Raw genomic sequence first — 16175 nt, forward strand, 5'->3', positions numbered from 1 at the left:
TAAAGAAATCCTGATTAAACAAGTTAATATTGTTGTGATATTTGTTTGGTATTGTTTCCCTATAAATATAATTGCTTAATATTTAAAAAAAATTATTATATGGTGTAAGCAGAATTCATTGCATTTCATAATACCAGTGTATATAAATATTTAATACCTGGATTACTGTTTTTAATCATTCACAGAACATTGACAACCACTTTAAGACTTGAGTTTCAGATTATAATATATAGTAGTTCAGTTCACTCTGTACTTTTCAGTCTTTTCTCATTTACTGGTAGAAAACCACACTTGATTTTTCAGTTATTCACCTTCACTGCATTAACATACTTTATTAACTGTCCCAAAAGTCATAGATATATTTTATTGAGATTAACAGTATTACTTATAGATTTTTAACATTTTACTTTTATGAGGAGTAAAATATATAATGAGTTATCCAAAAAGTGGCATTATAAATTTTATTAGGTTCTAATAAAACTCTAAGAAAGAATATGGACAGATTAAGACAAGATGGAGCATTTAGCTCAACCTGTCTCCTAAATTCAAGGTTGACCTGTTGAAAAATAAATATCTCTTCATATATTGTCTGGAAAGGACACAGTTCAGAAAGGGCATTTTTTATCTATGCATTCTGTTTAATGTCAGTTTTTCAGTGAAACTACTTCCATCGTGCCTATTAGATTCTGAGATTTCAATGCTTTGTCCTTGACTGGTCCTTCTCAGCAAACCTGTTTACAGAAGTCATTATGTAAGTTGAATTCTCTGCTACTTTCAGGAGAAAGTGCAGAATCTGGCACAGGTTTTATTTAATCCATATAGTCAAGCAGAAATCTTTTGAAGCAGACTTCTTTAGATTGTTGTACACAATATACAGACAGTGACAAGCAAATGGGTGATTATCCTATGTATTGTGTTAGAATATAACAGTATGTGCCCTATGCACTGTGAAGCTCCCCCCAACAAATTGCTTTCCTCTTTGTGCGTTGTGGTGCTGCATTACCTCAACTCCTGATTATGTACAGTTCCAGTGCATCTGATAGCATTTAAAATGCTGAATGAGATTTTTCTTCTGCTGCTATTTATGTACATGGATATGAACCTACATTCTGAACACCTTCCACTTCTATCTGATATTTATATGCAGTTGAGCTGAGTTGAGTTGAGCCTGTATTTAACCTAAAACATCAGACTGACTTCACATAATTTATTGGTGGATTATATCCACAAATTTGGTTTTTTATACATCCTTGATGTATATATAGATGTATATATACATCTTTTATGACTCTAGACAAAAATTCTAATGCTCATCTCTAGACTTTTCACAGTGTTGGGATGAGAAGTTGTTGCCAGCTGAGTGATTCTGACATGATAACTCATGTAGAGTGATATCCATTACGAGATATTTTCTGCTTCACAGGAATAGTTTTCCTACATAAAGCTGAATGTATTAAACTTGGCCCAAAATGGCTTTTAGACTAATACTGAAAACCAGAAAGAAAGAAAAATTGTCTGGTCTTTGGTGAAAAGGAAAACCTCTGAATCAATTGGATTCAGAGAAGAAAAGAAAGAAAATAAAAAGAAAAAATGGCACAATCTGTAGGCCACTAAAAGCTAAATGGCTGTATTTCCACCATGTCTCCTTTTCCAAAAAATAAGCAATAATACTTCTGAGGATAATCAAAGCTTGATATGACAAGAAAAAGTTAGGATGACAGTATTTGTATGTAGAAACTATTCAAATTTAGAACTTTACTGTTTCATAGAATCATATTGAATCATAGAATGGTTTGGGTTGGAAGGGGCCTTAAAGATAATCTCGTTCCAACCCCCCTGCCATGGGCAGGGACACCTTCCACTAGACCAGGTTGCTCCAAGCCCTGTGCAGCCTGGCCTTGAACACTTCCTGGAAGGGGGCAGCCACAACTTCTCTGGGCAACCTGTTCCACTGTCTCACCCCTTCACAGTAAAGAATTTCTTCCTTGCATCTAATCTAAATCTACTCTCTTTTAGTTTACCCCTCGTCTTATCACTACACTACTTCATAAAGAGTCTCTCCCCATCTTTCCTGTAGGTCCCCTTTAAGTACTGTAAGGCCGCTATCAGGTTTCCCTGGAGCTTTCTCTTCTCTGGGCTGAACAACCCCAACTCTCTCAGTCTGTCCTCACAGGGCAGGTGCTCCAGCCTCCCGATCATCTTTGTGGCCTCCTCTGAACCCGCTTGAGCAGATCTATGTCCTTCTTACGCTGGGGGTCCCAGAGCTGGCCACGGTACTCCAGGTGGGGTCTCACAAGAGCAGAGGAGAGTGGGAGGATCACCTCCCTTGACTTGCTGGCCACACTTCTCTTGATGCAGCCCAGGATACAGTTGGCTTTCTGGGCTGTGAGCACACACGGCTGGCTCGTAGTCAGTTTTCCATCCACAGATACACCAAAGTCCTTCTCCACAGGGCTGCTCTCAATCCACTCATTGCCAAGCCTGTATTTGTGCTTGGGATTGCCTTGACCCGTGTGCAGGACCTTGCACTTGGCCTTGTTGAACTTCATGAGGTTTGCATGGGCCCACCTCTCCAGCCTGTCAAGGTCCATCTGGATGTCATCCCTTCCCTCCAGCATGTCAGTTGCACCACACAGCTTGGTGTTGTCAGCAAACTTGCTCAGGGTGTACTCAATGCCACTGTTCATGTCACCAACAAAGATGTTAAACAGCACTGATCCCAACAACAACAACATCTGAGGAACACCACTCATCACTACTCTCCACTTGGACATAGAGCTGTTGACTCTTTGAGTGCAACTATCCAGCCTATTCCTTATCCATGGAGTGGTCCATCCATCAAACTCATTTCTCTGCAATTTAGAGACAAGGATGTCATGCAGGACAGTGTCAAATGCTTTGCACAAGTCCAGCTAGATGATGTCAGTTGCTCTACGCTTATCCAGCAACAGTAACCCAGACGTAGAAGGCCACTAAAATTGTCAGGCATGATCTGCCCTTAGTGAAGCCATGTTGGCTGTCACCAGTCACCTCCTTATTTTCCATGTGCCCTAGCATAGTTTCCAGGAGGATCCACTTCGTGATCTTGCTGGGCACAGAGGTGAGACTGACTGGCCTATAGTTCTCAGGGTCTTCTTTATTTCCCTTTCTAAAAATGGGGGTTACGTTTCCCCTTTTCCAGTCCGTGGAAACTTCACTGGACTGCCACAACCTCTCAAATATGGTGGATAGTGGCTTAGCCACTTCATCTGCCAGTTACCTCAGGACCCACGGATGCATGTCATCAGGTCCCATGGACTTGTGCACCTTCAGGTTCCTTAGATAGTCTTGAACTTGATCTTGTCCTACAGGGGGCAGTTCTTCACTCTCCCAGTCCCCACCTTTACCTTCTGCTTCTTGGGTGGTGTGGCTGGAGCCCTTGGCAGTGAAGACTGAGGCAAAAAAGTTGTTGAGTACCTCAGCCTTCTCCATATGCTGGATGACGAATTATACCTTTTTGTTCCAGCGAAGGCCCACATTCTCCCTTTATTTACTTATATTGCAATAGTGCCTACAGAATCTACAGAAAGTTCTAAGGTAACATAGTAAGAAGCATACAAGGAAAGGAAAGCATACAAGGAAAGCTGGAAAAATGCAGCTAAAGAACATAGAAATAAAAATACTTTAGGAAAGCTGGCACACCACATAACCCATAATTTTACAGTTTAAAAATTTTAAGTTTTTGTGAGAGTTTGTAGGGAGAGGTGAACATAGAAAATGATTACAATAATCAAATCAATAATATGCTCTTACATATTTATTTAGGGTTTACAGTGGAAATACATTTTCAGGAGCAATATAAGGGCTAATATTGTTGTAGCTTTGCTGATTTATTTTGAGAGTAGCAGAATTCTCCATGTATGATGTTTCTTTACTGCAAAAAGCATTTGAGTATGTTGCTTTCTTAATGTCTTATTATATAGCAAGAGTTGATATTGGTTTTATTTCCACAAATATGATTTTTTCTAATGCTTATACATACTTTATTCAAAAATGTAAGCTATGGTAGAACTACGTGAAATCCCAGATTCCCTTTTGCAAGAACAGTGATGAAGACTTAATTAAAAAATAAACTATTATCTAGCCTTTTACTTATTGCCCTCTAGTTAGAGTATTATCCATGGTGCAGGTGACCCATACATCCTCTGTTTCAGGTAAAGGTTTGAACTAAGATCACCTGTTCTGTGAACAAGTACTTTATTCGGTACTGTTTCTTTACCTCTTTGTCCAACTAAAAAGGGAGGACAGAGAGAGTGGAAGAACATTTAGAGGTTGAGAACACCCCAACCTTACAGCAAACTGATGAAGACCAGTGTCTCAGAGGTAGAGGATATGGGATCAAATCCTCTCAAGAAGAGGAGAAAATTAAACCTAGGATTAAACCTAGAATTCTCATATTTAAGAACAAGAGGTAAGTTCCCTCTTGGACCATTTTGGTCATAAATGAGTCATCTCTGCCCATGTGGATGATACTTGCCTATAGAATGGTTTCTTGTGTTGTGTGGAGGCAAGAAAAATGTATCACCAGTAGATCTATTACTACAAAATGAAGGATTAGACCTTCCAACCACCAAAATAAAGTGAAGAGAAGACACTCCCCAGATGATTTAAGAACATGTTGCAAAAGTTCATTCTTTCTTTGCCTGAAGTTAAGTAGCGGTACCTAAGCAAGTAGGCAGTTGATGAAGCAGCATGTGCCACTGATGTTGGCTAAGTGGAAATGAGGATACCTGGATAGAATGTTATTTTTTTCCTTAGTAACAATGACTTCCTAAGAAACTGAAATTAGGTGACTTTAAGCAAAGTGGGGTTTTGTATTTTCTTTTAAGTGGAGTAGTAAATAGAATTAATTTCTCGTAAATTTCTTATATTAAAAAGGAAAGGTTTTGAGTTTTAATCATGATATAAATTCAAATAATCTAGAATTCAGGGGAAAATAGCAGGCACTTATAACTACACATAAAGATAATGTTGTAGAGATGTATTTCATTTTGAAGAGAAGGAATTAGAGAAGACAATTGTGTCTGTCTTGAAAATATGTCTTCCATTCTCTACTTCAACTGGATGCTAAGCTGGTTGACATAACATTGGCTAATTCACATCTGGGAGAGATGTAAATAACAGTAGTAGAGATGAAATGGATAGCATTTCTGGTAAACTGTAGTAGAGTATGTTCTCTTCTATACCAGTGTTCAACCTAGTTGATCATAGCAGCAGTTATGATTCAAGTCACATGCACATAGTTTTAAAAACTAAAATCTGTAAAAGACACTATTTTGAAAGCGATATTCAGTGTTCTGGTCAGTATTGCAAGACTGGGATTCTGTGCTGAGGGGCTTGATAGTGAAGGCCTGGAAATGAAACACAAATCCTCTCTTTAACTTATGGAAAATAAGAAAACTGAGTAAATTTTCAGAGGAAATGTTAAAATCTGTTTGCCTAGATTATTGGCCCATGAATGTAGAGGTTCGTTGTTCTGGGGACATGGTATTGTCATATCCGATCTGTAGCCCAGGCAATTTCAGATAGGAAAGAATTGATACGTGAAACAGACAACATTAAAAAGTGTGAAAGCAACATAAGTAAATATATGTTAGAAAAACTCTTTAGTTTTAGCTGGCTGTTCATTATAGTGTTGGGGTTTTTTTTTAAAATGCTTTAAGGATTACATATGAACAGAATGCATTTTTGCTCAAAAACAGCTTGAAGAATATCTTGTAACGAAGTTTGATATATAAAATGTAGTTGCTAATGTATGGAAATCTTTGGAGGGTTATAATGGGTAATAAATTGAAATACATTTGATCTGGATTATCTCTTTGAATTGTTTAGGTATCGTCTTCTGCTTGCAAAACTGAAATTTTTATAGAATTTCTTCTCTACCTATATTTACAGTGAGGTCTAAATGACAGGGTTATTTTTTTTTTAAAAAAAGGCTAACATAAAACAGAACAAAATAATTCAAGTCATCCTGAAAACAAAAAATTCTTTTTTTGTTCTTTTTTTGTTTTGTTTTTTGGTTGTGTTTTTTTTTTTTTTTTTTCCCCTAGTGGGCTTATTAGATTTATTTTTTTAAGTTTCCTTTACTGTCTGGGAAGTTCCGTATGGGATATGATCTCACAGACATAAATGAAAAAGAATTGTTTTCACTTACATGTGACTGGGTTTTACCACTTGCTTTAAGTGCAAAATGTGAGAGACTTGGCAGTATAGCTTTATTTGGTTTTCCTCTTTCAGGTTCAGATTTTAATTCCATCCTATGTACATACAAGAACAGAACCAAAAATTAACAGATATCTTCCCAGAAAGAATAATGAGAAAAATAAAATTTGACTTTTGAAAAGAAAAAACGTTATTTCATTTCATTGTCATTGCAGTATCTCTTGGAAGATTGAAGCACTTAAGTAATATGCTGAACTGAGTCATAGTCCTGTAGTTCTTAGATGTGAGTGCTGAAGAACCTGACACTTCTGGCAAAGAATTGTTTCATCCTTTCATGTTATTGAGTATATTTTCAGGTCTAGACATTAGAATGCACTGCAAAATGGCTAAAATATATTAAACATTTTCTAAGTGATATTTTTTCATGGAAGGTGGATAAATTGCTGTTGCACAACAGAAGGGTCTTGTATGGTGAATAATGGCCCATGCAATTTCAGATAGGAAAGAAGTGATCTGTGAAACACGGATTTCAGAATACCATGAAAAAGTGTGAAAAGTACATAACAACATTTATTTACTGATCATTGATAATTCTGGTACATTCTTTTTAAATAATTTGTTATATTTAAGGTTCAGAAGCTGAAAAGGCTTCTGAAGTAGAATACTAAAACTAAAATATTTGATGCAAAGCAACAGAAGTTGATTCTCAACAGTTGGTGAGAAAAACCTGTGAAAGTTCAATGGGAAGTCAAAAGCAAATTCATTGGGGTTGCCTGTTTCTCCTTCTTTTCCCTAGTGAAAGTTAAAGGTAAAAAGATAACTGAGTTGCTCTGATGACAAGATGTTCTTGTTTGCAGAGACCTCTATTTTGTGAAGCTCTAATCTTTTCCCTTTCCTCCCATTTTCCTTGGCATTCTTTCTTTTCCACATATCCTCTTCCTTCCAATCTGCTGGAATTGTTTTTATTTGTTTATTTGCTTGATAGTTAATGGAAACAAATTTAGAACAGCTGTCTTAAAATTACCATATCATCAGAGATGTTAAATATCAGTTGTTCTGTCTTAAATGTTATTCTGTTTTTCATGATGCTAGAGGTTCTCTGCAAACTGTTACAATTTTAGTAATAACTTCATACCATCAAGATCAGACAAAATTTGCCAACCTCAGAACATAATTTTTGGAAATATGGTTTCCAAAAATAGATTGTATCCATTGGGTTCTATGAACTTTCACCTTTTGAAGCTGGTGATACTCCTGCACATGATGTATGCAGTTCAGTAAAAAGAATTCAGTGTGCATAATCACTACTACATACTGACACCTGTTTTAAAAGCACTGTCTGACATCAGTACTTAGTTGTATGTCAGCTTTATCACTTTAAAGTGTTCTATAAGAAAATTGAAGAATTGCTGAAAAAGACATTTTAAGAATTTATTCTAGTGAAAATAAAAGGTTCTAAATGTCCTGATCATATTAAAAATATTGTGTTTAAGAAAAGTAAAAAAATATAGTAACAGTGATTCATATTGTAACTTGATCCCTAAGTGTAACCATAAATTACGAAATTAACAAAGGATCCTATCCTGTGCTTTAAATTTCTCCAGAAACACATAAAATAATTTTTCCATTAATAGAACATAATGTTTTATTTTTCAGTTCCCCCTGCAATTACTCTGCTACAGAAATCCTTTAATGCCACTGCAGATCGAGGAGAGACAATAGCTTTGTTCTGCAGAGCCGCTGGATCACCTCCACCTGAAATCAGTTGGTATAGGTAAGCTCAGTTCTGGTCTGCACATCAGAGCACATTGTTTTAAAGTGTCACGATTTTCTGTCACAGTCCATTAAGCTGTGCAACTTTAATTTCTTTACTGAATTTTAAGAGCATTTGCGGTCCATTTCTGTTCTAAAATCAAAAGCTAGATTCAGTATTAATAAGTGAATGAATTCACACAAATTCAGGTTACGAGCAAGTGAGATAAATGTAAAAAGTAACTAAATGTCATATTGACATGATTTCTTCATATTTGAGTGGAAACAAATAAAGCTGAAACAATAAGTACATATTGCAAATACAAGCAAAACTCTCACAACTTTTGCACATGAATGCATCAGGTAAAAACATATGCAGTTATGCAATAAATAAATATCCAGTACAGATCAGCAATACTGATAACAAATACATTTTCCCCATCTATAAAAATAGATTCTAACTCTAATTCTTCATTTCAATGAGATTCAGAAGGAGGTATGGCTTTAGACACCTCCAGGATATGGGAATGTTTCATCGAATAAGTTTCAATTTCTAAATTGTAATATGTTTTGAAAATGGAGCTGCTTTTAAAGTTCATGTGTGGTTTTTGATTCTATCAATGACATGAACATAGTATGGCTATGTCCTTTGGGAGCACTTACCTTATAACATTTGTAAAAATTTAAATATCCATACACTATATTCTTTCAATTCTAACGAAGATATGCATCAGTTCTGGTATATAAAGTATCTCAGGCACCTCACACCACTGCACGTTTCTATTTTAGACCTGAATAATTTGCATCTACTTATTTAAGGTGAATTAAAAGGTCACTGCATTTTCAAAATGGACATAGAAGGGACTTTTATCAATTCTTAATCTCCTTTGGAATCTTTGAACAATGTTAGATTCATTTTAAATGTCATCTTCCTTTGACTGACACCTTTATCTTAACATGCCATAAGTCAAATATGGATTTAATTTTTTCTTTTGTGCAATTTGAATCTCAGAATATATAAATAAATAGAATGTAAAGTGAATTCCTTTATGTGGTTTAGAATTCAAAATATAATGAAGAGGAGGAGAAAGAAAAACAAAATATACAGAGCCCAAATTAAAGAACTGATACTAAATTCAAACTAAGGTTGAATATTGTGATTATTTGATGTCTTTGAAGTAATTTTTTTACAATGTCTGTCTTCTCTGGCCAAAATTCTTAAGACTTGTCTGAAATCTGGTATCCTAAATGACCTTGTTGTAAGAAAACCAACATTAATGTTTTATATTGTTAAGAAAGAATGCATAAATTTCCAGTTTGTGTATATCTCTGTTTACAGTTGTGGGTTTTTTTTCCCAGTATTTTATAAATATTACAGTATGTACACAGGTTAAGTGTCTTGGAGAGACACTTATCTCTGTCACTACTGATCAGAGCTTACAGAAGGATTTTCCTTTGGTTTGCTAGCGCCTGCGGCAACTGACTTTTTTAAACCATTCATTAAATATCTTTTGTAAAGATTTTACAAAAGCTTCACAGCTTGTGAATTACAAAAGCTTCACAGTACTGGGAACTGAATCTTAAATGCGGAAACTTCTGTTCCTATTTCAGGAACTGTCTCATAGTGAGGTATATTGGCTTATGTGCCTCCCTTCCCTGTTGTTTTTTGGGGTTTTTTTTATTCTTTTTTCATTTAGTCTTATTAGGCTATAAGTTCTTGTCAATAGAAAATACTCTTGCCTTTTTATTTCCTGACAGTGAAAGGTTGTAAAGTGGTAGGTGGAAAAGACCTCTGGTCTCTGTGACAGGATATTATTAATCTGCAAACAGGGAAAAAAAGATGGGAGGAGCTAAATTATTTTTTCTTGAGGACACAAATTTGATTCTAAATTGTATTCCAGTACTAAATTTCTGTATCAAATTTCTGAAATCTCTGTCCTGAACTGTTTGGGTCCCTTTTCACTAACATATAGGTAGACAGTTAAAAGGATTCAGAATCAGCTGATTTATTCTCTTTGTCCTTATCTCACAGATATGTCAAGATAAATACCTTTGTTTTCTAGAGTATTTCAGATGCTTTTTCTTTAGAAATTAGACTGAGCATAGGAAAATTAGATCAACGTAATCCTTCTTGATTTTGAGAAAAAACTAGAAAGCAGTGTCAGTGGTAGGAAAGTCTATCAAAACTGATTTATCTGATATTAATATGCTTGTTATCCATTGAGAACTAAATTGAAACCATTTATCAGAATTAATGGCCAAGATGTCATATTCCCAATTTCATCCTGTTTAGTGTACTTTTTGATGTTGAATATAAGGTGATATTAACCTCAGTTTTATGTATATGTTTCTTTTTTAATAAACAAGTGTAATTACATCTTGAATTTTATTAAATGTAATGCTGCTTTTGGAAGAATTATAACCTTTGGTTACAGCAAGTTGTGGGTTTCATGTGTCTGGTTTTATTCCTAACTGTACTGTTTATCTACGTGAGTTCAGTCATTTTATTTAATTTGCCTCAGGTTAACCATCTATGAAATGGGTATGTATAAGTAAGTGACTTAATGGAAGTCTGTCTTCTGAATACATAGCTATGCTAAGGAAAAATGTCTAGAGATGCAGACTGTTATAACAGAGAATAATGTTTCTTTGTAAAACATTCAAAAGTACACTGAGCATTCTGGAAAGTTGAGGAAAAGCTCTGATAAAAAGGGTGGGAATGATTTCTACTCCATTCTGTTGGAGGATTTTCATTATATGGTATAGAAAGTATATCTGTACATATTGAGATGGTTCATCAAGATTAAGGATCTGTTTTATACACAGTTCAGTGTTCTAGCGTCTTTGTTGCCTTTTAAAATGGGCTCTGACACCAATTATTTTCTCATTCACTCTATTGAAGATTCTTTAGCAAGGCCTGAATAATTTGGATTTATCATTGTGTAGTCTTACCTTCCTTACAATCCACTGTATTTTAGTCAATTAAAAAATAAATTCTCTTGAGTTTCGTTTCTTTTGTATCCTATTCAGATTCCAGTGAACTGATTTAACAGGTCAACTTCAGCTAGGGCATGAAAAGTGGCTGTATTTTTAAAGTCAAATGACAGTACCATTGAGGTGGCTTATCCCGCTGCGTTGACTGTAAGCAAGATGCTGAACAAAACAGTAGTTTCAAGCTTTAAGATCTTTAAGGCAGTAGCTAATGTGGTAAAGCCTTAATTATTTGCATTGACCCTTTTCATTTCCAGGTGCTGACAATATTTAAGATTTTGTCAATTTAAAATGGGGGCATCTGAACTAATATGTCAATCTTTCTCAAAAAAATGCTTTAGTCCACTGACAAATTAGTTTGAAATGCCTAGTCAAGAAGAAAGGTCAGCAAGATTTACTTGCTGCTCTATTTAGTATGCGTATATACTTTGTTGATATTTCATGGACTGAGAGAATCTAATTCTTTCACCACTTAACTGATATCTCTATTGAAGCTGATATTACATTAGTGTAAAGTATAACCTTCGGAGAAGCAGTATACTAATAGAATTAAATTAGCCAGGACTGAAAGATAAAGATCCCAATGTACAGGTCATGAACTGGAGATCTTTACTCATGTGAATAGTCCTGCTTAAAATATGATGATTGTTTACATCTGTGAAGATTATTTACACAAGTAAAGTTTAGCTGGATCAATCCCCTTATCTTTACTGACAGGACTTAGAATTATCTGACAAAAGAAATAATCCGCTTTTAATATGTTAGTCATGTTTTCCTGATCTCCAATATCAGCATCAATCTGAATCTCTCCTGTTAGCTAGAGGGCCCAGGGAAATGCTCATAATCTCATTTCTTCTTAGAAATTGTCATAGATATAGGTGATATTTGTGATAACAGGCATTTGGAAACTATTTCTGACCTTGAATATAGATTTTGTTTCCTAACAGAAATCACTAGGGTTTTTTCTGTGAAACCACCTATGTGGAAAATTAGACCTTTCCTGTTCTGCAAAACAATTTCTATTATTTGCTTTGGAAAGGAAATGAGCAAGTATCACAATAATGTCTTGAAATGCACAGCTAAGTAGACTAGAGTTAGTTACAAAAATGTTACTAAAGATGCAGGCAATATAGATGCCAGGGGTATCCTATTAACACATATTGATGTTCCCAAGAAAAAATCAGTATTCTTGCTCTTAGGGAAAATATTATTTTAGAAAACATGAAATATATGTAGTTATTAGCATTACGTGAGAAGAAAGTGAAAATCATTTTTGCTTAAATCTTGAAATAAAACTAGATGTCCTAAACTAGGCATATTGAATAGAATATTGCAGTAATGCGTATTGGTTTCAGCTTACAAATAGTTTGTTTTCAAGAAGTTGGCATTGTCAGCATATTTATCCATGCTTATGAAATTCAGGCAATTTTTATGTAGAGTTTTATGAGAAGGAGTTGTTGATTTAACAGAAATAAGATCAAAAGAAGCCTACAGCAAACTAGGCTGAATGAGAAGAAATAAAAAAAAAAAAAAAAAGATAAAATTGCACTCTTGAAAAAGAAACTGGTTTGATAATCTGTGTATGCCAAGGTGCTCAAATGGACTGGTCAAGCCTCGATCAGCCCTCAGAATTGTTCATAGGTTTTATTAGTTCTGTACCATCTGGCCAGAACTCATTGTAACATCTGGAGACATGCCTGCTTACTAAGTTGCTAGCCAAACACAACTGAGAGGAAATACTTTGGAAGAGTTCTTTATGTGCCAATAGGCTCTATCTGTGGGTAATTTAAAATATTTTTTATAAGTTGGTACATTGTTACTAATGTGAACTGCAACAGCTACATTTAGAAAATACACTTTTAAGTGTTTCTCACATACAAGCATGTATTTGTCAAACCGATTTCCTTCCTTGAGTGTAAGCGATATGTTAGAGTTCTATTCACAAGCATTTTTCTAACATTAAGTCAATATTGAAAATGAAGAATAAAGATATTATAGTATTTATAATATGTATATATTTTAGAACCTGATAATAAAGTTGTGAAGCTGGGGTCTTGAACATCAAAATACAGTTCAGAGTGCTTTGCCTGTGTCTAGAATGTGCACATTCTTATGAAACAACACTTGTGATCCTGCAGAACAATTTTTGTCATGCTAAAATCAACTCCCCTTCTATACATACTGCCAGTTTATTTCACGAGTTAATGCATTTTTGAGGCTAGCATAATAGCAGTCTCTTCCCTCAAAGATTATTTTTAACATATTGATGCTTCCATAGCACATTGTTTCAGAATTGGGAACCTACTGGTTGATTTATACATCATTCTTATTTTTTAGGAATGGTAAACTTATTGAAGAAAATGAAAAATATATGCTGAGAGGAAGCAATACAGAACTAACAATAAAAGATATAAAAAATATTGATGCGGGTCCTTATATCTGTAATGCTAAAAACAAAGCAGGAAATGATAAAAAACAGACATTCCTTCAAGTTTTTGGTAAGTACTGCATTGTATTTTCCATCCTTTTTAAATGTAAACAGGGAACTGAGATAGCAATTCGCAATTTACAGTGGAACAGTATTCCTGAAAGGCGTCTACTGATGCAGCAAACCACTCTGTATAATTTTACAGCTTTTTCCTCCCTGTTGGCTACTTTAACCTTTACACCTGAATTTAATTTTGAAAGAGCTATCTTCGGCATTTGCTTTTCTACTCTTCAGATACAGTACAATGGAGTGTTAAATTGTTAATTCACTCTGATTTTCCTTTAAAAGCTGGCTGCTTGCAAGAAAACCAAGAGGAGAAAGGGGAAAATTCTGAAAGGGGAAAAAACAGGTTATTTAGACTTCTAAGCAGTGCTGTTTGTGCTGCCTTTTTTTTTTTTTTTTTTTTTTTTTTTTTTTGTTAATAAGAAGACACCATGCAGAGGTGTTCCTGATTTTTTTAATTTTTCTTTCTCGATTTTTATTTTTTAAGTGCATGGTTGCAGATGTAGTCACAAAAATATTGTCTGATCTGAGCTTCAAAGGATAAAAGTAATAACATGAAAGCTCTTATTTCTCATTCTGTGCTCTACCATCCAATCTGTGTTCATGATTTTCTCCTTTACATAGAAGTGTTAATTTCTTTGAAGTTTTGTATAGCTATAACCTAGTGAGAGTAAGCATCTGTGAGAATTTATAAAACCTCCCTCAGAATCATTGTGTAGGATCAAGGCTGTAGTTTACTTGTGAAAAACCTACAAAAAAGTAATGTGTTGGGGTTTTTACATTAACTATAGCTTGTAGTAGAGAGAAAGACCATTTATATTTGAACAGCTAAAGCATGTACATAGGAGCATGGGAAATTAAATTTTAAGTCCCAGTTAAAACTAATAGTAATTTATATAAAGTGAAACAGTTCTAACAGGAGAAGGTAATCTGATAGCTTGCACTGAAAGAGCTAAGTTGTTGGGTTGGATAATACTGTCACTTGGGATCTGGAAGCCTGAGCCTGAAGCCATGGCATCAGGTGAACAGGTTAGCTGTGTCTGTGTGCATTCCACTCTTTTCTATTTGAGAAACTCACACTTTGTTGTTCTGAGGTACTTGAATGTTATTCTCAATTACTTTTCCAATGAAAGAAGATTAAATGCAATTTTAAATTTCATCCCAGCCTCAAGATCTACAGCATCTTGAAGATTTTTGTGGAAAAACAAAACATTTCATTAAATTGTGTTTCCAAAATTGAAAAAAAAAAATAAAAAAAAAAAAAAATTGAAGGAATAGAAAAGACTTACTAGGTGTGATATGAAGTTAGGGAGATTTCAGACAGAAATAATTTTGCATGTTATTTGAGTTAAGTTTAAGTGCGGCTGAAATTTACTTAGTTTTTGCCTAGAGCAGGGTAACTTTTTAATGCAAGCAATAGGGAAAGGGAGTGAATATTTCCTGTATGCATTCTTCCATCTTTTAACAATCACTGTTCTGGGAACTCTCCAGAAAGCTAAATCCAAATGATTTAATAGATACCACGAGTTTGTTTAATCCATTTTGAACCTACACATCCTTTTTGTTTCCCCCAACATCCTAAACTCCTGAATTCCTTAAATCATTTCTTTCTTGCATGAAAAATTATTTCTTACATTTAAGTTTGGAGCCTATTCATTTCTTTGGCTGATAATTCTTACTTTAAGATAAAAAGTGAAGAATAATTTTCTGTATGTTCTTTACATCAAATGTAGTTTTCTATCTTACCAGTTCATTTATTTTCTAAGCTGCGAGTTTCCAGCCTATTTAGTTTCTCCTACTGTGGAAACCATTATGAATCTGTGAACCATGCATTCCTGTACCTTTCCAGTTATAATCCCCTGTTTGTGAAATGGTAAGGCAAGAATGGCATGCAGGATTCCCATCGTGGGGAGAACCTGACTGTTCAGCAGCACAGTGCTGCTTCTGCTTTGATCTCGGTGCCTCCTCTCATATTCTGTTTGCCTCTCTGGCTCTCCCCCAGTACTGAACTGGTGTTTCCACAGAACTGCCTGCAGTGTCTCCCAGGTCTCTTTCCTGAGTGGTTATAGCTAATTTCGAGCACATCATTTAGTATGTATATTTAGAGTTAATTTTCCTGTGTGCTATTGGATATATTTAAATTAGATTATAATAATCTGTATGCTGTTAGTTTGACTTTAGGGAATAGTATCATAAATTAAGCCTCTTACCTTATTTGTAATCTCTAAAGCTCAATGTAATTTTAGTCTAATACTGCGTTTACAAAGTTCACCTCTACTGTCACTCTGAAAATGTGGAGCAGAGTTGTATTTTCTCCTACAAAGAACTTTAGTTTTTCTTTTGTCTCTTTCACACAGATTAAACTCCCAGTCATATATACAGCCAACAATTTATTACACTTTTCTTCCCCTTAAATGTATTCCAAAAAATGCAGTCTGAAAATGGCAAGCCAGATGGCTGATTATTATAGCTAAATAGGACACAAACAGCCAGTTTGTGTTAAAATGACCTATTAAATAACATTATTCTTTCCTACTCCATTAGTTTGCTTGTCTCGCATACCTGCTATCTTTAATTTTAGTTTACAATGTATACTCCTTGGGGCAATGACTGTTGTTTCTACTACAACAGGGCTCTGGCGGGGTTGAAACTTGTAATAACAGTCATATAACCATAATGCAATAAAAATAATAGTAATATAGCATTAAGCATTGCAAATTTCTAATACTCTGCACTTTTG

The 16175-nt window shown here is 34.8% G+C and overlaps 1 protein-coding gene across 2 annotated transcripts in view; it reads left to right on the plus strand.

The window, feature by feature from the left end:
- The window catches only part of NCAM2 (neural cell adhesion molecule 2), a 322723-nt gene that overhangs the window by 180246 nt on the left and 126302 nt on the right, over positions 1 to 16175 (plus strand). For both annotated transcript variants that reach the window (XM_074858117.1, XM_074858118.1), the window contains exons 6-7: positions 7858 to 7975; positions 13282 to 13442. In XM_074858117.1, coding sequence (XP_074714218.1) covers positions 7858 to 7975; positions 13282 to 13442 — 279 coding nt within the window. The remainder of the gene's footprint in view (positions 1 to 7857; positions 7976 to 13281; positions 13443 to 16175) is intronic.

Source organism: Strix uralensis, chromosome 2 (assembly GCF_047716275.1).
Source record: "Strix uralensis isolate ZFMK-TIS-50842 chromosome 2, bStrUra1, whole genome shotgun sequence".
Lineage (NCBI taxonomy): Eukaryota > Metazoa > Chordata > Aves > Strigiformes > Strigidae > Strix > Strix uralensis.